The 22,106-nt window shown below is 45.2% G+C and overlaps 1 protein-coding gene across 1 annotated transcript in view; it reads right to left on the reverse strand.

Annotated features, from left to right (window-relative positions):
* Positions 1 to 22,106, reverse strand: part of LOC147710663 (uncharacterized) — a 74,871-nt gene that overhangs the window by 25,607 nt on the left and 27,158 nt on the right. Inside the window, exons 16-19 of the mRNA XM_086919373.1 lie at positions 16,491 to 16,538; positions 7,299 to 7,433; positions 2,078 to 2,206; positions 633 to 773 (exon numbers count right to left, since the gene is read on the reverse strand). Of these exons, the coding sequence (XP_086775499.1) occupies positions 633 to 773; positions 2,078 to 2,206; positions 7,299 to 7,433; positions 16,491 to 16,538 (453 nt within the window). The remainder of the gene's footprint in view (positions 1 to 632; positions 774 to 2,077; positions 2,207 to 7,298; positions 7,434 to 16,490; positions 16,539 to 22,106) is intronic.

The raw sequence follows: 22,106 nt of genomic DNA on the forward strand, positions 1-22,106 counted from the left end.
CAACAATAGCGGCAGCTTGGAAAAAGAGAGAGGCTCCGGCGGTGTCATTATGGCACTCACGGCTCAGATATATTCATAGATGATTATAAAAGTTTTGAGTATCGGTGGGGCTCGCTGGTTTCCTTTCTATCGAGTGGCCTCCCTTCAGTGGTATGCCCACCTTCGATAAGAGCACTTCACTTTTTCCAGCTTTAGGATGGTTTCTCACCCTTGCCCGAACACTTTCAGAAATACGTCTAATCCCTCTTGGCCCTGCAAGACTAACCTTAGGGCATGAACCTCGGTTCTGATGCAAGACCGACTACTCATTGCCAGTCAGAAAGATTATTCACCACCATCAGGGAAGGAGGGGCGGGGTAGTGGGAGGGGTCTTGTTTACAACAACATTGGGGCAGTTTTCTTTCTTTTTGTTTAGGGTTGCTTTGGTATAAGGGTCATGACTCGAAGACAGAGAGGGAGATGGAAGGGCATCACATAGAGAGAAAATGTACACTGGTTAGATGTATTTGAATGAACGATGTCCTATATTTGCGTCATGCTCTCATCACAATGTAATTTGTTGCTTTCAAGTCATGCTCAATAAATGAAGCTTTGGATAAACAAGTTCTTATGTACATTTGCTCCACCCTTACCTTGATGTGTTTAGGAAACAGGCCGCTGGGAGAGGAAGATCGTGTATCCACATCGCCCGATTGTTTCTTGTCTTTAGTGGAATCTCTGTTACTGCTAATTTTCTTCCAGTTGTCATTCTGGTTCTCTTGTTCTTTGAGTGGCTACAGATTGGATAGAAGTGAGACAGTGATGTTTGGGTTGGTATCATTTGAGGTGCTGGATAGTTGGCACTACTTTCATCGGACTATGGCGTCTCCTATTAAAAGTATTCAACCTTTGCAGGTTAGGGTGTCAACGTGCGGTTTGCCAAATATTTAAATGTATCATTGAGCCAACACACATCTCTCAAAGGGTCTGATTTAGAGGATAGTGGATGTCTGTCTGCTGCCCTCATCATTCTGCGGCTCTGCTTAGGGAGTGGCTGAAGGCAGTGCTCCCTATGACACCGGCCTTACCAGTGAGAACAGCAATGTAATAACTCCAAACCACTGGAAATAATGGTGGACTGCCACCCAGTTTATGGTGGAAGATTCACCGTCTCTTTCTTGAGTGCCTCTTGTGCGAACCATAGCAGTCTCAGAGAGAAACCACCACAACATTTGCATGTAGAGACTCTGAACTCATTAGGAATATTTTAAATGAAGGTACTTGAAATGCACCCCCTCTTTGGCCCTCATTACAAGTGCCCTGGGAAGTGGGTTTGCATTTAGCCCTCAGGATAGCAAGGCAGAGCAGTCCAAGGATTACTCAGGGAGGTGATGTGGGAAGAACATCATGATCAGACAATCAGTGTTGTACACTGCACAATAAATTGACTTTAATGAATGTACAAGGAATGCACTCTTCTGGATTGTAACGAAGCTGCCTCTGCATCTGGTACTGGATACAGTACTGGATTCAGTGTCACACTGTACCTTTAAGAAGGTAATGGTGGGTTCATATTCAGTTCTGTCAGCAAGAGGCTTGGGTTGACTGGCCCTTGCTGCTGTGCACCTGCACAAGGGTCGTGCTGATATTGACCAGGCCAACTGACCGGTCTCTCCATTCCCCACTAATGTGCCTAGGCACTAGCCTTAAAGTCAGTAGAGGAGGTGTTGAGAGGGCACAGTTGGCAGTGGCCGCCTTCACTTGCACAAGGGGGATGGAGAATCCATCTTGGTGAAAAGGCCCAAAAGCTCAACCCACCACTCAAAGAAATGACAGTTTGTAAGGCCATTGCTATGCAACAACCTCCTACCTATTAAAGGTGTATATCTCTAGAAGGTAAAGAGCTTCTACGACTCTCAGTTCTCCAGTTCATATCCTGTGCTTATCGAAATATAGGACTCAAACCCAATCTTTCCTGGAGGTACCAAGTCCTTTTTGAACTCTCCTCCTAAATTTTGAATGTACCCTGAATAGCTTTGCCTTCGAAATGCAGTAGTTAAAAGCTGATGGGTCTGTCTGTATTTATGATGGACTCTACCTTCACGTTGGTCAAGCTGGTGTTGGAGCGTTTAATGGAAAGGCCAGATCGGAATTGCTTCCATATAGATCCATGCCGGCTGCTTGTTGCACCTGAAGCACAGGCTCCGTCTGCTTCCTTATTCAGTGACTGCAGAATGAAAGCAAGTAAAATACACTTATTTGCAAGACTGTACTTTTTTAACAGACATGCTTAATGGCCTCAATTTGGCAATAAACTGCTAGGCATATAAATATCTATCGTGTCGCTTAATTACTAGTTGGAAATAGCTACATTACAGCACAGGATTAACAGAGTAGCAAAGCTAAGTCGGTCATTTAATTATTTTAATTAGTATGATAAAGCAATCATAGCGTTAACGTCTAATTTTATGTTTTGTTTTATGCATGAATTTAACACCATCGCTGCTAGTGATATTTTCCTCCTGTGCTGGAATTTTCAAAAGTCCATAGAGCATGACGAGCTGGGCTCGTCATCAGCGTGCGAGGAGGCTACTTCATGACGAGCCCAGCTCGTCATGTGCCTGGAAGGGGTTAACATTAGCGCTTGTGTGTTTTGAGTGCCTTAAGCAAGCATGCTAACACATTGCTAAAGTTGCTCAATATTATAATGCATGTCTATTCTGCTCTGTGTGTTCTTTTATCTAGAAGGGTTTGGGTGTAGTATGAGGTCACTGAAGCTGAGAGGCTGGTACTTAAGTCAATGTTTGGGTTTTCAGAATCCATATGCGAGAGAGGTTCTCACCATTCTGGATGTGTTCCAATTTATTACATCATTCAGGGGCAAATGAGTAATTGCGGTATAGTCTACCAGAAAAGGCAAGTTATCCAAAGTTTAAGGATCATGACGTGATCTATGACATCATTCATGACATTACTGTTGCATCTGAAATGACATCATTGATGACAAGACTGTGCATGGTGGGGCCTACTTTACACCTTTCTTGAGATTATGATCAGCCGCGGCCCGTGGAGGGAGTTCCCTGGGGCAGACAGGCGGGGTGAGGAAGAGGCAGGGTGGGGGGTGGTAAACACCGGAATATATATGATTGCAGGTAAGTAAACAATTAAATTAATAAAACGAATTTCGTAGCACGCCCTACATTGATAAATGTGATGCAGGGCACGCTACGAAATTTGTTGTGTTCATTTAATTGTTTACTTACCTGCAATCATCCATATTCCCGTGTTTACCACCCCCCACCTTGCCCCTCCCCCGCCCCACCTGTCTGCCCCACGGAACTCCCTCCACAGGTCGCGGCTGATTATAATACAGATGTAGAAACTTTGATGAGCGGTAGTCAGGTTTTAAGACCTAAATGGACTCAACAGAACTGTGATACTCTGTATCACCGGTTGCGCTACAATTGACTAGATGCATTCTCTGGAACCAGTTTACATGCAGTGCAAGGGAGAGGATGTGGACTAATGGCTAGATGGGTCGACCTTGAAGCTGGGGAACCGCGCTCGAGTTTCGTCAGGGATAATCAACTACCTGTGTTTCTGGGCAAATCCCTTAATCTCCCTGTGACTAACAATCTTCTCCTTCTCACATCCGGGCAGTAGTGATGACAGTTACGTTCATAAAGTTCATGAGAAACAAGGCATAATAGATGGCGTCAGGGGTTGGGTAGAGAGCCCAACATAGAGCCTACTGCTCCAAGCAGTCATTTCAGCAGGCCTCAGCAATTGAACTCACAGGTCATAAGAACATCTACATTAAAGTGATGCCATACAGCTTTGGTAACACAGGGAGGGGCGATAGACCACAGGCAGTAGACACATCACAAAACAGTCTGCCCCAGTGACTTCTTGACTCTCTCTCTGTCTCGCTGCAGTGTTTGGGCAAGGCAGCAGTCTTGGCAGCCCTTTGTCATAGAAAACATCTTCAAGGCAGCACATGGAACATCTGAAACTGGGACTCTGAGCTTAATCAAGTCAGGTTATCTACAAGCCAGGCAGACTATGCCATTTCTGCTCTCAGACGCAGCAGTAGTAAGTTGTTGCCTCAACCTGAAGTATTTTCCTCGCTTGAGGCGGACACACACTGCACAGTTGTACAGAGCGTCAGGTGAAAGGGTGAACGCTGACCTGACCTGCTGGACCATCTTATATCCAGAAACAATGGCAGTTCAAAGTTGTGCCCAACATTTTGGTGGGAAGCAATCATTACAAAGTGCATCTTTGTTGTAGACAAGTTTATTACAACACTTTTGGCCATTGTTTTTTCTTGCCTAGACAAGCACAACACATAGTTATAGAAAATGTTAAAATTGCATTATATGTTTACAAACACACATCATGATAAATGAAAGTGCCCTCTTCACATTCAATAAATGGCCTCATAACAGATAAGCCCTGAAACTCTCGGGGATGATAATGTAATAAAGACAATTTGTTTGACTTTTGTGGGACATTGAGCTTAAGGGGCCGATTAGGATGGCGGAAGGACCACCACCGCAGGGCCGGCGGTGTCGGTCCTTCTGCCATCTGACAGCAGTTTTCCCCCCGCCAGATTATGATGTCATGGGGAAACCTCGGGGGTGTGTGGGGTTCTGCAAGGCGGTCCATTTCCGCCCGCCTTGCAGAATCAAAAGATAGGGCAGCATTGCAGCGGTGCCTTGCAGGCACCGCCTTAGGGATTACGATATCCCTATCCCTTTCCGCCTGTCTTTTTGCGGTGGACCTCCCACTGCGAAAAGACAGGTGGAAAGGGATTCGGGTGCCCGTAACGGGACCCCCTTGTTGTGGGAGGCGGTGTTGCTGCACTGGGGCCTGCCATGTAGTGCAGGGAAATGCAGTGCATGCCATTTTAACATTGCGTATGGTGCTGCAGCCAGCAGCACTGTCCACAATGTTAAAGACCCTGGATTCGCCCTCCAATGTGGCAGGCGCATCCTAATTGCAGTGGTGGGACCGTTGCATGTCTGGAGGGCGGTCCCAAATACCACAACGATGGTGGGCGGACTCAGGTCTGCCCGCCAACGTAATGAGCCCCTTACTGTCTGGACTACATTTACTTCCTATGGACCTGATAATGCATGGATATCAGGGGAGCCCAAGGCTTTGGATACAATTTTTCCAGTTTGGGGCCAGCTGAAGATACTCCGTTAAATCAAGCCATCTTGGACTAGCAGATCGCCTTCACCTAAATGAAACAATTAGACTAGAAATTTAAAGGTTGGAATTGAATGTATACTGCGGATGATTAGTGTTGGAAAGGGGGACACTAGTGCAGAGGTTAGGAGGGAGATATTGAAGCCAACATTGGGAAAAAAGACATTGGGTCGGGATTTTATTTGGGACCCTAAGGCCAAAACAGGGATTTGGGACCTGAGCCACACATTTTTAATAGAGCACAGAGGCACGAGCTGGAGGTACTGTGGCCAAGATTAAGAATGAAATGCTAAAACCTGGCTAGAGAGGTGGGCACTTTGACCTCAACTTTGTACAAAAGGCCCAGGGTCAGGTTCGGAAATAGAGGTTCCTTTGGACTGGTGATGTGACATAACACAAATCAAGGAAGCAGATTTAGTGCAGTATTATTTCCCTTTGGATTTTCAGTATATCAGCTGCTGACTGTTTGCCCATACAGAGTGAGGCTTCGACTAGGGGTGAGATTTAGTTGAATACCTGCTGATTGAGATCTAAGTGTACCCTGCAACTATTCTTAAGCTATTCAACTTCCATTACTAGGGCCCCATGAGAGGCCAGAGGACTCCCTAATAAGGCCAGGCAGTTCGTGGCTAAGAGAACCATTAGGGGATCTACAGAAATGCTAAACGCTGACACAGCTCTACTGGGAAAGGATCCAAAGGTATTCATAGTTGTAGATTAAACAACCTTTCAAAGATTGCCCTCTTTATCTATTTCACATGCCCACTGATACATAAATGAATGCCATACATAAAGGTCTCCCACTTAGCATCTTTTCTGTACTTGTTTTTGCTATCCGCAGCTGCGGTATGCCCTAGATCTTCCATTGATGGGATCCTTCAAACATTCACACTTCTTTTTATCACTATCATCAGTTCCATAACTGCACAGTAAAGTAGTCACTTCCTCATCCTCTAGTCCCATCCTGCACACTAGTCGCTAAAGCATAGTTGGGAACGTTGGGGCAGATTTACGAGTTCTGGCGTATCTCTGCAAATCACAGGGATGCACAAAAACAGATGGGACACGCAATTCCCTCCCTGTGCCACCACAAATTGTCACATTTACAATGACGTGCATCGTGGCGCAGGGATAGAGCGATGCATGTCGCATCCTATGGCGTAAGGGCGGTGCATTGCTGGAGTCATGTCACAAGTGTGACGCGGCTCCAGCAATGCTCAGGGGCTCCCTATGCCTAACATGCTGAGTCACTCCTTAAGTCTGCTTCAAGCAGGCACGGGGTTTTGATGCAGCATGGACGTAAAAGTAACTCAGTGAAATTTTGTAGATTTCACTGCATCACTTTTACTTGGCGTTCCTGTGATGGAATGCCCACCCTGCGCCGGAACGCCCACATGAAACCTAACGCAGGTTTCATGTGGCACAGGGCTTTACAATGTGATGTATCTGCCTAGATGCGTCATGTTGTAAATAAGGCGCATCGTGGTGCATGGTTTACGCCGCCGCTGCATCACAAAAGTGAAGCAACGGCGGCATAAATGTGATGCATGGGGCTTGTAAATCTGCCCCGTATTCCTTTGGGGTGTGATGGCTTAAGTAGTGCTATTCTGCTGTGCTCCTTACGGATGTACGCATCATATTAGCATGAATTGTTAGTTCAAGAACCTTCAGCTTCATGGCACTAGAACGTTTGTTTTCGTTGAATTCTGTCTTTCTCTTTCTATTTAATTTCTTGTTCCTTGACTTCATGCTCATTTGCCTCTCCCTGTCCTAGCGCCTGAGTTTCCTTGTTCCAAACACTTTTGTCCCATTTATACCTCTCACATTCAAAGGACTAGTGCAGTACTGTCTGAATGCAGAGCTATCTACGGATTAGGATGAGGCTTACATCTTCAGATAACACATAGATACAACTATATAATATCCTGTCATTTGTATCACTTTTATAATTGTATGATGGAACAAATACTCCTTTTCCAGATTTCTTTTTAAACAATGATAATTCTGTAATAAAATGTTGGTGCAATAAATCATTGATATACTTTTACATTTCGTGCAATGCTTATTCAAGGACACATCTCTTAATATCTATGAAAGAACTGTACCATAGTTTTGAGAATGGGGATGCCACCAAGATGGTGTGGAGTTTGTACTTCACTAATGGTGTGTCTGGCCTGTGGCTGTTCTTTAGTCTCAGTCGACTTCAATTTTCGGATCCGTTTCCTTATGGCTGGTAACGGCTACAGAATACAAACAAATATAAGACTATTGTTTGTTGTAATAATATTTCAATTGTGCTAGAGCTTCTAAAGGTTTCTGATGGCGATGCTGCTTGATCAAAGTGCACACTAAAGCCTTGAAAATGCCTACCAATCTATGTCCCTTTTTCACACTTTCCTTTCTAAACATAGCATGTGTTAATTAAGCAACATTAGGCCAATCTAAAACTGTCTTGGTTACTGAAGCTTAGGCCAACCTGAAACTGGGTTGGTTACTGGAGCTGGCATCCAAATGTTTTACCCTGGCTCTGGTGTGACTGGTGTACTGCTACCAGAAGAGCCTATGTTAAGGGACCTTGTATCAACAAATTCTAGAAACCACAGTGAACCCTCTTGTTTTGTTTATGAACCCTCACTTTGAACAATTTAAGCTTGGTGGAACACAGATACTTAGCCCACCCATAGGATAAAGATAATAACCATTAATTATTTACAAAATAAAAATATCCCAAATGCGAATGACTGAAAATGTGATTAAATCTATATATTTCTTTTATTTATATGCACAAAAATATGTTCTTCTTAATACTTTATTCAAATGTAAATATTTGATAAATTGACGCATATTGAAAAATAGCAACTATTGTCTTATTACATTATTATCAAAAAAGGCCGACAAAACTACTAAACAGCTATTTTCTAAGGACATTAATTAAAATTATAAATGCATTAAAATTTAGAAATAAAGTTATGTATAGCCACTCCACAACAATATATAATCCTTGAAAAAATATTTTGCATGTATATCTGCCTACTCACATATAATGCATGTACCTTGGCCATAAGTTAATTTGAATACAAACAAAAAAGGAGTCCTAAAACTTAAAAACAAGATCAAATGGTTGTTTTTAAGTTGATATGAGGTATCAGCGATCCCACAAATTATTGCAGCCTTCTTCAGAACAATTCGAAATCAGTTAACGGCTGAATTATGTCCACTTCATTGCAGCGTTGTGAGTCAACTTAACTTGTTTAAAAAGAATATTCAGTTAATTCAATTCAGGAAGCTCTCTAGTTGTAAAAAACATCAGTTAGTCGACCCCACAATTGTCATCGTTCAGTTCTATTTCAACAATTTTGGTCAGTACCATTTCAAAAGACATTTGCTTTGCACTGTCTGAATCTTTCAGAATGCCCTCAGGTAAACATTTTCAGACCCACACGAACTAAAGTATTTCAAAGACGCTATCCCTTCCCTGGAAGTGCCTGCCTTCGGAGGGGTGCTGTCTAGAGAAGAAGTGTCCAGCCAGATCTAAGCTTGAATGAATAAATAAATAAATAAATAAATAAATAAATAAATGCAAAATGACTGGGTCAGGCTCTGAAAAAAAGTGGGCCATTGAATTCCCATCACTGTGTAAAGTCACCAAATCTCTTCAAAGCTCACCTTGGTAAAAAAATAAAAGGGTGAATCCATACATATGTGAAACTTGAAGAAGAAAGCACCAATTCCAATGCAATTGCACATTCTCCAGAGGAAAACTGTGAATAAGTATGTACTGCATCTATTACATACAGCACCCGAGGGGACCAATATTTGATGGGTGCGGTAAATACCTCACCTTATTCTGGGCTACTAGTAATCAAGGTTTAGTAGCATAAGAAAGGTGTGTGTGAGGGGTAGTAAGTTGAGGTAAAAAAAGGGAGTGTGTCGTCGTGGAAAATGCGTTGAACTGCGTGGGAGGAATAGAAGATTAGGGAAATAATTAGTAGGACACATTAAAGCAGTGCAGAAAATAAGGGGAATATCCAGCCCATCCCCTGATCTGGCAGCTATTATTGATACAGATCAGTATCCCGGGCTGGACCCAGTGAAATATGCCGACTTCTTCCCGGTGTAACTTGCCGACACCCGGACCGATTCAGAAGTGCCTGCATGGTGTCTGCTTTCCATTTGGAGTAACAATCGCCAAATGGGGAAGAGGCTTTCTTATTTTCACTTCCAGCTGGGCCCAAATCAAAGGCCGTAAGCCATTCTTTTGTTCTAGTCATTGAACCCTAACCAATGCCAATGCCAAAGCAACAGAGGAAAACAAAGGTACACAGTTAGTTTTCATTTCTTAAGTACTTAAGGGAAACTATGATCTGGAGGTATGCTAGTGATTTTGTTGAACCCCTTGAATGTAAGAAATGCATGAACTCCAAGAATTTCATATGTATCTTTGTGTATGAGTTTTTAGACAAATAATGATTGAAATAGCGCTTATGTTTTATAGTGATACTCTTCCCAATGTAGAATGTTAGAGCTCTTTACATTACACACACAAAATAATTCATGCAATTGTGTAAGTCAACGTACAGGATATGTTAAATAAGACAATGAGAGTAACAAAGTATAGGAGTCCCACATCGTCCATGCTGGTAGGCCTTATATGTTAAGAGTGCATGGTTGGGAGAAACATAAAGTAGTCAGTATTTAAAATATTACATTGTGGTTGGGGTTATATGTAATAATAATAAGACTTTATTACTACCGAAAACAGTTTTAGCAATGTTAGAATAACGTCAGATTGAGGAAAAAAACAATGAGTTTCTAAACGCATTCCCTGCAATTTGGATGCAGCTCCTTGATGCTGGTTCCTAGCTCACTGTGCTATACTAGAATAATAAGAAGTAATAAAATAAATATTTGTGTCAAAAGCAGGACCCACTCACTATCTACATAAAGCACAAATCTTTATCTGCATGTTACAGGATTTGCTTTGCACCAAGCACATTAAGACTTAATGCTATTTAGTCGTAATTGCAATTAGATTTATATAGCACTTACTACCTCTGCAGGAACTACAAATTAAAAATATGTTGAAATGCAGCCTCTTTTTCACCCATTAAGTAAGCCCAAACAGACTTACTGTCACTCATCCTTGTTGGCAATTTACATTCATTATCAATGTGTAAAGCATTTTTGGCATAACATTCTCAAGATCAATAGCACAGTAATTCCCCAGCAAAGCCTGACTACACCCCCATTCTGCTGCCATGCCTTGAATTACAATTTATGGGTTCCCAGAGTATTTTTTGCTATTTCCAGCAGTGTGTTCAAAGCAGAAAACCTACCCACATAAGGACAGTAAAAACTAAGCAAGTACATGCCAGAACTGGCCCAAGACAATTGGTCGAAGCTGTACAGATCCAAAATAAAAAACCTAGACAGTTGATCAGATGCCTCTAAAAGTTTTAAATGTAGGCCTTTTGGGGGAAGCAAGAATGCTGAGGAGTGTTGCTATGGCTGGCTTTTAAAGGGTCCAGCTTTGGGTTTGCTTTGTGTCCGCATTATGAGCCTATGTTGTTCTAAGATAATTACTGAAAAATGTACTTCTATATCAGGACTGGAGGCAAGGATTATGCTATTCTTTCTCCACTGTATTGAATAGCAGCCATTCAAAGTGATTAATAAAAACCTACCATTCCCATGATTGGGAATGCCAAAAAGTTTTAACAATAGAGAGTCCATGCACAGAGTGTCCAGGTGAGTCCACCAATCACAGGGCTCCCAACACTTCACAGCCCTCTGTTAGTCTCCACTCCCCCTCTTTCTTCGCTGCTTGCAGCCAGCTAAGTGAGCATTCCTTGTTTCTAAGGTATTCTGGAATGTTCCTTGTGGTTTCTCGATGAATGACCGTTATTTTTTCACCTCATACATGGTTTATTTGCTTGTAATTACCTGGTGCCGGTTTCTGTGCAGGTCTGCTGTGCTTTGATTACTTTGTCACTGTTTCTGTCACCGAGTTGAGCGCGCTCAGCGGGTTGTGCTTTCCGCCGCTGAGTGCCCGACTCAGAGTGTCTTTTATTGGGATTCCTCCCTCAGGCTGACTTTTTCCTTTGCATGGATTCTACGAGTCACCCGCTACTCGGGTTGACCCGGTGCCGGCTGTGGGAGCGCCTGAGCTTCCTAACGGCCTTGGATACTGGTGCCTTGCTCGCAGTCCGCTCCTCCGGCCGCTAGAGGGCACCTGTGTGCCTCTCGATCTGCAGTGCACACGCTCAGCATTCTGCGCCTTCCAGGCATTCCTTAGCTGAGCTGCAGCGCCACGGGAGAGCCTTGTCCTGCCTTATACACCCATATGGGTCTGTTTTTATGCTATTAGGCAGCTCCTTTTCGGCTCACGCCCTCCTTAACGCCTGCACTGCAGTCGGGTCAGTATCCTGCCATTAGGCAGCGCTTTGCATATTTTCTTGCCAGGGGTCGGTACAGTAGGCCTGTTTAAACACAACATAAGGAGTCAGTGGTGCAGGCTCTGCTTGTCCTGCTGGGACCCCGTGGAGGCAGGCTGCCCTATAATAACTTGTGCACCTGGGCTGTTGGGTCCCGGGCTTCTAGCCATATGTAACGCGAGCACTGCCTCCCTAATCTCCATTATCTCCCACGAGCACCTTTCCTCCTGGGCACAACAGGCGGTGGTTTTCCTAGGAAATGCCAACTGCGCCCAGTCCACTGAGTGGTACAGGTCCCTGCTGATCAAAATAGATCCCAAACTGGGGGACCTGGCAGAATCGGAGGCGGGCCCAGTCGCCAAGGGCGGCCTGTTTGGGGAACCCTTTATCAGGGAACTTGGACGTTTTGTCAATACAGTTACAGCCATGGACAATACAAAATCTTCCATTAAAAGGGTGTTTCACCCTCGGGGTTTCCACAAGGCCGGACAAGGAAGGGGCTGCTTATCCGCTTGCCCCAACAACAACAGGGAACAAGGCTCCAACAAAGGCCACTACCAAGACCAAGCCAGATTTGGGAATTTCTACTCACCAGAGGTTGCCACGGCAAGAATAGAGGTGGCAGAGGCGGTGGCGCCTCCAACTCTTCCGGTGTGTGTTCTCCCTTCTTCCCTTCTAAGAGTGGGGGGCCGTCTGGCGCATTTGTTCCTGGTTTGGACTTCCATCACAGGGGACGCATGGGTGCTACAGACGGTACAAGGATTTCACATAGAGTTCCATGGGAACCGTCGCAACCAGTCCGGCTGTGCCCTCTCTGTTTTTCTTTGGCGGACGCTGCGTTAGTAGAAGTTCGCTCCCTCCTCGACAAAGGGGCGATCGCGGAAACTAGTCCCCACCCCAGAGGTTTTATCAGCAACCACTTCCTGGTGGACAAGACCAACGGTGGACAGCGACTGGTAATCAACGCCCCTGAATTCAATAAGTGGCTCGTTCATCGCCACTTCAGGATGGAGTGGATCCACCTCCTTTGCGGCGTTCTCCAACCCCACGACTGAATGGCATGCCTGGATCTCAAGGACGCCTACCTGGCGATCCCCATTTTTTCCCCGCATCAGAGGTTCTTACAGTTTTTATGGAGGGACAAGACGTATGGGTTCACCACTCTACCGTTTGGCCTGTCCTCGACCCCTTGGTGTTTCATCAAGGTTCTCTGGCCGGTCATAGAGTGCCTTCAAGCGTTGGGAATACGGCTCATTGTGTATCTCAACGACATCTTGTTGATGGCGAAGTGCTCCAGGACACTGACTTCCCAGCTTCAGACGGCGGTTAATCTTCTTCAGAGCCTAGGGTTTGTGATCAACGAGGCTAAGTCTACCCTCATTCTGACTCGGTAGGTGGTTTTTCTTGGTTTCTTGATCGACTCCGTTGAGTCTTCTCTCAGCCTCCCGTCCCAGAAGATGACGAAGATCCGTCACGAGCTCCGGAGAGCCCTCCCTCAGACAACTAGCCTGTATAGTTGGTCTCCTCTCTGCCTTGATTCAAGCCATCTTCCCGGGCCCCTTACACCACCGGGCCCTCCAACGCCTCAGGGTGATGCATCTTCGTCGCGGTCTATCCAATTCACAGAATGTCACTGTCGGCAGAGGCCAGGGAGGAACTCCAGTGGTTGCTCGCCAATATGGAGGCTTGGAACGGGAGGGCTATCTTTGGGTCCGCACCGGATATCATTGTAGAATCCGATGCCAGCAGGTCCTGCTGGGACGCGTGATGTGGAGAGTTCACCGCAGGTGGTGTGTGGTCACCACAAGAACAGCAATTACATATAAATTGTCTGGAGCTCTTGGCGGGCTTGTTTGTGATCCAGTCTTGGTCCAAGGACCAGATCCAGTCTTGCGTCCTCCTCAAAATGGACAATATTTCAGCGGTCTGCTATATCAATCACCTCGTCAGCACAACGTCCAAGGCCCTCTCGGACCCGGCAGCAAATTTTTGGCAGTATTGCCTAAGCCACCAGATCTCTGTCACAGCGGAATACTTTCCTGGACAGGACAATCAGGTAGCGGATTTCCACTCACCCCCATTTCCACAAAGCGAGTCCTGGAAGCTACACCCGGAAGTGTTTGCGGATCTCCAGTGAGTATGGGGTCCCTTTGCAGTGGACCTCTTAGCTTCCTTGCTGAACCACCAGCTTCCCTGGTTCTTCAGCTGGACACCGGATCCCCTGGTGGATAAAATGGACGTGTGCCTACAGGACTGGCGAGAGGAAGCGGGTTACGCTTTTCCCCCGTTGGCGATGATAACAAGGGTATCGGTCCAAGTTCGACGCCAGGGAGCGAGTGTGGTGATAAAAATCCCAATTTGGAGGTCACAAGTTTGGTTTCCAGTTCTACTGGAACTTTCTTGGGATTCTCCAATCCCTCTCCCCCGCTTTCCAGCACTTCTTCTCAACCCAGACAAGGATCCCCATCCACTCATCATGCAAGGTTCCCTAGCCCTGATGCCGTGGCGGATAACCGGGGAAGATGGGCGATCCCAGGCCTTTTGGGAGCAGCAGAGAAGTTCATGTTCTAGGCCTGGGCTGACAGTACCGTTATACACTACCGCTCTACCTGGAGAAGGTGGTGCCGTTGGTGTGTGCGATGGGGTATTGATACTGTGTCAGCAGATGTGACCTCTGTTCTGAATTTTTTGGCTAGCCTGGAGGAGGATGGCCTGGCTTACAGAACGATTAATACCTTCCGTTCTGCTATTTTAGCAGGTCACATCTTGATGGATGGCTCCCCGGTGGGGAGAGGATGTGGCGTACCAGCAAGAGCTCCAGACTTTGGAGGTGGGATCCAGGTGTGAGCCTTGGTGTCAACTCAACATCCTGTGATTGTTGGCACATCATTTAATCTCCCTGTGCCTATGGACGGCACCTGGATACCCTCATGGGTGATTAGCCGCGCTATACAAATCCGATTTTTTTTTCATGTTGCATGTGACTATATATATGTAGCATAACTAAAAAAGTTGCAGATTTAGGGAACCAGGTTAGAGTATCGGCGTCGGCTTAACATCCTATGACCCTGGAATAGGAAGTCTTCAAGGAGAGAGGAAATAGCGAGACTAGTGAGTGAAAGTAGTGAAACGAAGAAATGTGTAAGGGAGGACAAAACAAAGTTTGTGAGGAGGAATAAGATGTCAACGTGAGTGATAGCTGGTAGAGCCAAGTCCTGAGCAGAGAACTGAGATGGTAGCTGGCCTCTGGGGAGTGGAGAGATGGTGGGCAGAGTTGGGTTCTGGGTGAAGCAATAGGAGGGCAGCTAGTCGCTGGGGAGCGAGGAGATAGTGGGCAGAGTCGAGTCTCGAGCTCTGTGTGTGCAGGCAGGGGTGTCAGTAAGCGGCGTTGAGAGCATCCGAGGCTCTGGCTGTTCTCTGGGCTGCTTTGGGCACAGTGGCTCTCAGCTCAGCAGAATTTTCCTGTGCGGGAGTCAGCGTGCCTCTTTGCTGCGGTCCTAGGCTCGGGTCTCTGTCCGGCGGGAAGCTGTGGGGACCGAGGCGCAGGATGGGCTGCACGGTGAGCAGCAAAAATAAAGCTGCAGCCGAACTGTCTAAGGGGATAAGAATTTGCAAGATGACGGAGAGAAGGCGGTGCAGGCGTTTAAGTAGCTGCTGCTGTATTAGAGGTCAGGGAGGAGGGGAAAAGTAGGGGTGCTTCTAGGCATGGAATTGGGATCTAAACTGTCAAGTGACTGCAGACACATGGAGAGGATTCCAGACATGCACTCTGTATGAGTGCATGTGGTAAATTTAAAAAAGAGTACCTGCGACCAGTGAAAGGACACAGGAAGCAGTACTTGGTACAAGCTCCACAACTTGGACTAGAACTCTGAAGCCTAGGAGGAAGTTGAATGGCAGGAGGATCGGCTGACCAATAAGAAGACAGGAACCATAAGAGACGTAGAAGCCAGCCAATAGTAAATAAAGGTAATTAAAGGACGGGCTCTAAGCCTGTTTTAAGTTGTTTTTTAAATTACAAGAGATTTTGCAAGCTCAATGCAAGCACTGTGCAGGTGAAACGTAAAAAAGGCTTTGCTAATATGGAATATCTGTATATGGGTAATACATAACAGCCATAGTAGCAATGCTTTTGGCACTAAGGTCATAATATTAATATTAAATCTCCCCAACACCGTATGATTTAGCAGTCAAATAATAGCTTTAAAAGTTGTATATGCTGTAAGGAGGACATGTATTATAATGGACATGCAGTGGTATCAGAAATTGGTCCTGCTCAATACTAATTGTTGAGCATGCCTCCCTCTAACATAACTACACACACACACACACACACACACACACACATACTAGCATTTTTCACCAAACATCACCTTAAACACTCTCAGAGTGCATGGATTTTCATCTTGAATTTATGCTTTTCAATTTTGGTATACATACATTAATTAAGCCAAATTAAAGCCTCTAATTTAGTAAGCTGAGCTGCAGAGAGGAGTAGCTCATGAGTTACTTGAGAATCTTGAAGTGGTTGGTGCATTCATGCCAACACACGTGATTCAGCCAGGAGACTCCGAATTTCATTTATCCAGGCTTATTTTAGCGGTCTCCCCCTAAAATTACCTCCAATTCAATGCAAGTCAGTGGGGAAAATACATTATCCAGATTTTTCTTTTTCTAAGTCTCCCTCTTGTGTTTCTAAATGTTGCCATGTACGTTATTGGTGCCTGGCTGGAGGCATTAATTTGATTAAACATGCAATCTTTTTAAGTAGTACATTTGTTTTTGTGAAAAGTGTGTGTGGCCTCGGAGGGCAGAAAAGCATTCTACCAGCTTTCAATAATCTGTTTTGCGTCTAAGACTTACTATTTTTGGTCTGACATCTTGACTTTTTAGTGTACTGGTGGAAGGAGTCTAGAAGTAAAACAGAAAAGAAGTCTTTAAGCAGTGGAAATATGTTACTTTACAACCAATACATGTACACGGTTAGATTTATAAATCCACAGAGAAACACAGGAGGCCAGATTCACAAAGCAACCCTTGTGCATTTACTCCTAAGCATATGCACAGATTTAAGAATTTTTGTCTCTTCTGAAATCTTACCAGTGGTATGTTTGGAAAGCTGAGCCATTCTCAGTTTTCCAGATGGGTCCTTGAGAAAGTCTTGAAACTTTTTGTGGTTAGGTCCCCCCACAGATTGGAAGTGTACACACTGTGCAGCACCGCTGTGCAATTGCATGTTTATTTCTTCTTGTTTTTTATACACAGAATTTTTTTTTCTATTTGGAGAACCAACTATCCCTATAGCCCTCGAAGTTTGGGTGAGGTCTCTTCCTCTTCACAACATGGAGAGAAATTGAGTCTAGCCTTTGTCGGGTGTACGATGAGTTTGTGAATGTTATGAGAAAGTAGGGTGATATTATGTGGGAGTAAATGGATCTGAGTCTGTATGGTCACCTTTTGTGAGTCTATTGTAAGCACTAATCCAGCTAATTTCGATTTCGAAAGTGTTTTTATGAACGAAAATGGTTTTGTGAATGAGTCCTAACATGTCCAGCGTGACCACCGAGCACCAAAAATTACTCATGTCTACATCGTGGGTGTACTAGACCTACACATAACCATGGAAAAACATGGAACTCAAGGCAAAGATACAGGAATACAGAGGCACGATGATAAGAAATGAAACAAGGATGCATTGAGCATGGGAAAGGATGAGGTTGGAGAAATGTCGACATAAGACTAATGAGTGGACTGGTTGAACGGGTGAAATGTAGTGCTAAGGGCTGTGCACACCGCAGAACAAGGGCCGGGTTTAGCGCCGGTGGCGTCTGGTGCGACAATCCTTTTTGGTGCCCCTCCTCCCAATGACCTCCTCCTCAAGATTCACAAACCTTTTATTTGTTATAAGCGCCGGTAAAAGCTGGCCTTCCTAATCCACTCAGCAATCCTCATAAAATACAGATCTGTTCTTTGCAGCAAGCATTTTAACCCTGTGTGCTACTTTATGGTGAGTCTAAACTGCCACTAGACAAAACTCCCATCTTTTTCTCTCGCAGGAATATTAATCGCAATAGTTATCTTGCCATTTTTATTGCTGCCTGAAACCTGGGAGCACAAGCTACTCTGTAGTAGGTGCCTTTAAATGATAAACATATTGCTAAACACAGCGCCCCCCTGAGGTCAGTGCCCCCTCTCCGGGTCAGCGCCCAGTGCAGCCGCACTGGCTGCATCGCCCTAAAGCAGGCACTGCTTGGAGTGGACAACTAATGAGTTTCAAATTTAAGTCTGCTAGAGCAGGACACCAGCAATCCTATTTCAAGTGCTAAGTAATGCTGATTCAGCTGGTAGTGCCGCCTTAATTGTGAAAAGTAATGCAAGAACACCGCACTTCCAATTTTTCCCACATGTACATTTCACCAGAAAAAATTCGGCGAAATGTGTAAGATAAATACAACGTGTAGGAATTGATGTGGAAACAGTGATTCAGGAATGAATAAACAGATTTACTAGACAGAAATTACGTAGGCTTCAAACCTGATTTGGACCCATATGGATAGTGGAGGCCGAAAGGCATTGCAGAGGTGCTCAGAATACTTGAGACAAACTTGCTCCCCACCCTACTCCGGATTGAGATGTGATGCAGTGCAGACCCGGAAACCTTAAAGCTTTCAGAAAATGTATATAAACTGCTGAATATACTGACTTTCTCAAGTGGTACATCCTCGGGTATCTAATCCTGCTTCTGGGCAGTAACATTTTCAGAAGTTAGATGGAGGAAACTCAAAAGAATTTTCCCTTCAGAGATTATTGGGTTTGCATGGGCTTTGACCGATGTGTCACAGATGCTATTTGTAGCAAACAATATTTTTGTGAAATAAATAGAGCTATATAAATAAACTCACAAACAACTGCTTCAGCTGGTATGGACCACTTTCTGAGCGTAAAGTCTAGCCGCGGTAAAGGACATAAAAATTTGTGCATGTCAAAGATGGTTCTTCAAAACCTGAAGAAAGTTTACAAAACCTGTATATAAAGACTAGAGATTCGGTATTGGAGTGATGATGCAGAAGGCAAATTGGGTGAAGGATAGGAATATAGAGAACAAACATAGACTGAACCGAAAGACAGGGCTTATAAAGCATAAATAAATGTTGAACAAATCATGGAACTAAGGGTTGAATAAATAACATGAAGAGAAAAGCCTGCCACTGTTTTCACTAAAAAGTAGAATTGTTGCACAAGCAATAAAGTTTTATCTGCTTTGTAATTTGTGGATCAGCAACGCTAAGGAGGTACAGAGGCTGGAGAGTATAACAAGGTATACTACATTGTAGGAGAGTAGGGTCTGCAATCCTAACGTCACCCCCGATTTTTGCTTTTTGCTTCACTGGTTTACGACTTTCCCTGGCTGTGGGTCTGCCAATCAGACCCACAGCCTAGCTGTTCTCTCTCTAAATTGACAACCATGTACCTTAGGTGCATTTACCAATTGGTACTGGGCCACCTTATCAGTCCCTGTACAGTGAACTATAGGTACCCAGGGCATAGGTGTACCCAGGACCTACCAGGGGCTGAAGCATGTATTATGCCACCCCTGGCTGGCCATCTAAACAGACACAACTGGCTGCACGACAGCTGGGGCAAGGTGGTGTAATCACCCTTTGCTTTAGATATAGTTACCTATATCTAAACCTAAAATGGACACATATATTCCTATCAGTCACTCCTATGGCAGGCCTTATCAATCCTGAAGGCAGAGTGCTTGGAATTATGTGAGATGGTGCTCTGACATGAGCTGAGCCCGTTTGCCGCTTGCGGAACCAAGTCCTGATAGCTGTTCCATGATAACGCTATACCATATACTCTTAAGTGCATTATAATCCTCGCAGTTAAATGCTAACTTTGGTATAGCATTATCAAAACATGTCGAGTAAGGTGTCATACGAATTGGAATACTACCCCCTTGCCAATTCTGGCGACGGGGGTAGCATTCCCCCCTTCTAGAGGGACACGACATTTATGTAACTGTGAACCCCGGTTAAAGTTAACTCGAGCCTCAGCATCACAAAATGGATGCTGCCACCACAGACACAAGTCTGACCTCCTGCTGCTGGGAGTCCTTCCAGCGAGGGAGTATGGACAAAGGGTTTCCTGCCTTGGGAGGTGCTAGCACCACCCCAGACAGGATTTTGTGTATTAGGTAGGACAGGGCTGAAAGGAATGAGACATGCCTGGGGCACACAAGGTGTCCCTGTGCATACACCGGTCTAAACGAGTTCCTGGGGCACTCCAGCCCCAGAGCTGGTGCAGGACCGGACAAAGGAAAGGAGGTGTAACCACCCCCCTTCCTGGTCCCACCCAGAGGAGGCACCTAGTCGTAGTGCAGCCCCCTTTAGCCGAATAAAGGTAGGAGCTGGTCCCATTCCAAATTAGATTATTCTGATCAACTTTACAAGAAGAAACTCTGGACTTCGACGTTCTGCTCCACAGAAGACTGAAGATATCTCCCTTGTGGGCAAGGAGTGTCCACCCTGCACAAGCAGGCACAATCAGCGTACAGCGGCTTCCCTTTGTCGTCTTCCTGCAAGGATCCAGACTTCAGAGCCCAACAAGACCCGGACTCCCAGACCTCTCCGACCTATACCTACATCTGCAGCACAGTTGAGATCCGTGGGTGCGACGAGACACGTGGGACCGGCCATCTTGAAAGAAGCAGCACTTTGCTCCAGCACGACTTCAGAGGCATCCTCGTCCAAGTGCTTTGGGGACTGAGAAGCCCCGACCCCGAGCAGCTCCTGCACCGAATACCAGCCCTCCAGCATCCACGAGATCTGCGTGGGGCCCTTCTGCCTGGTTGCTGCTCGACGCGTTGTCTGGTCACTTGCCGGCTGGCTAGTGACTTCCTAGGCGACGAATCCCGACATCTTCAGTACTGGTAGGGTTGCTCCAGACTAGCGCTTGCTCCCTTCCAAAAGAGGAGCACCCCGGACCCTCCTGGTCCACTCCAGACGCCGTTTCCACTCACCGGTGGGTTGCCTTTGCCAAGGCCTGTTGACTCCGAATCCGAAGCCGACACCGCCAACAGCGAGAGCCTGCGTGGGACAGCTCGTGCCTCCATCCTGGTCGTCGAAGACACCACCTGATCCACGTGGCTGCAATGACAAGCGTCCACCTTCACCTGATCGCGACGACGACATCTGGTTGCACTCCTTGTTCCACTCTAGTCACTGGCTAGTGACTTTGAACATTGTCCCCTCTGCTTTCAGGTTCCTCTCTTCACTGATCCACCCTTGGATCACACCGGACATCTTCCTCCTGACCGCCTGCAGCATCTTTTCCTCCAGGCTCCATAGACTTCAACGCCAGAACCCAACACAACTTGGCACCTATGCACCCGCAGCCAGTGGGTGAGGTAACACGAGCATTTCGGTGCTCAAGGGTAGCTTGACTCTCCTAGTGTCCAGTTCCACAGTTGTTTTGGTCCTATCTAGTCAGGGACGTCTGTACTCACCTTTTTCTTAAAACTGTACTGTCCATAGACGTTTGTACGCATCTCGCGTGTGAGTTCACACTCTGCACACGCGTTCCGTGGGCCTCCTATTACCTACCTCAAGTTAGTATAGAGTGGTCCCAGTGATCCTACATCCTCTGGACAGCTCCATTCCTTTGATTGACTTTCACATTCCACTTACTTAGTATATAGTTTGTCGTGCCCCTAGGGCACCATTGTAAATCGTGCAACTTAAACGTATTTTTCCTAAGAGTTTGTCATGTGCTTAGCCCTCTGACATCATAAAGAGTTCAGAGGTGTATGTTAGTTAATAAATACTTGTTTATTTTCATAACAACCTGTGTGGTGTCCTTTCACTTGCTATTCAAGGGGTTATATGTGGTAAAACAGCTGGCTTCACATGCCAAAAGAGTTTAGCCTAAGACTGCTTTGTCCATGCTACCATTAGGATAGCTGGTCAATAAAGTTGATTTACAACCAATCACCATAAGGGTTGTTTGGACTGATACAAGGTGATCACTAGAACTAGTGAACATCATATATCAGGCCAACTTCTCACATACATTACATTACATTACTCTGTGGTAGATGATGGACAAAGCATGCCTCTAGATCTCTCATTGTCTATAAGCTTCACATACTCAGTGCTAAACATGGTACCCTTCATCTTTCACACATGTATGTCAACAGACTAAATATATTAACTTAATTAAGTGATATTTCTTCAGGTGTCAAATCCAGCTTCTGGTTGAAAACATCAGAAAAAGGTGGCTGGAAGAAACAAAAAAGCAACTAACATTTACAACAAGCAAAACATATATTTGCTTCTAATTTTACACTTTGTTTTTGCAAATCCATAAATGCTCCCTCAAGAAATTGATTTGGCTGATGGGAAATTGGTCGCTTTATAAGCATTCAAAGAATTCTCTGGGCATATATTAACTCATTGAAAATAGCAGATTCTGCAA

This window comes from Lissotriton vulgaris, chromosome 5 (assembly GCF_964263255.1).
Source record: "Lissotriton vulgaris chromosome 5, aLisVul1.2, whole genome shotgun sequence".
Lineage (NCBI taxonomy): Eukaryota > Metazoa > Chordata > Amphibia > Caudata > Salamandridae > Lissotriton > Lissotriton vulgaris.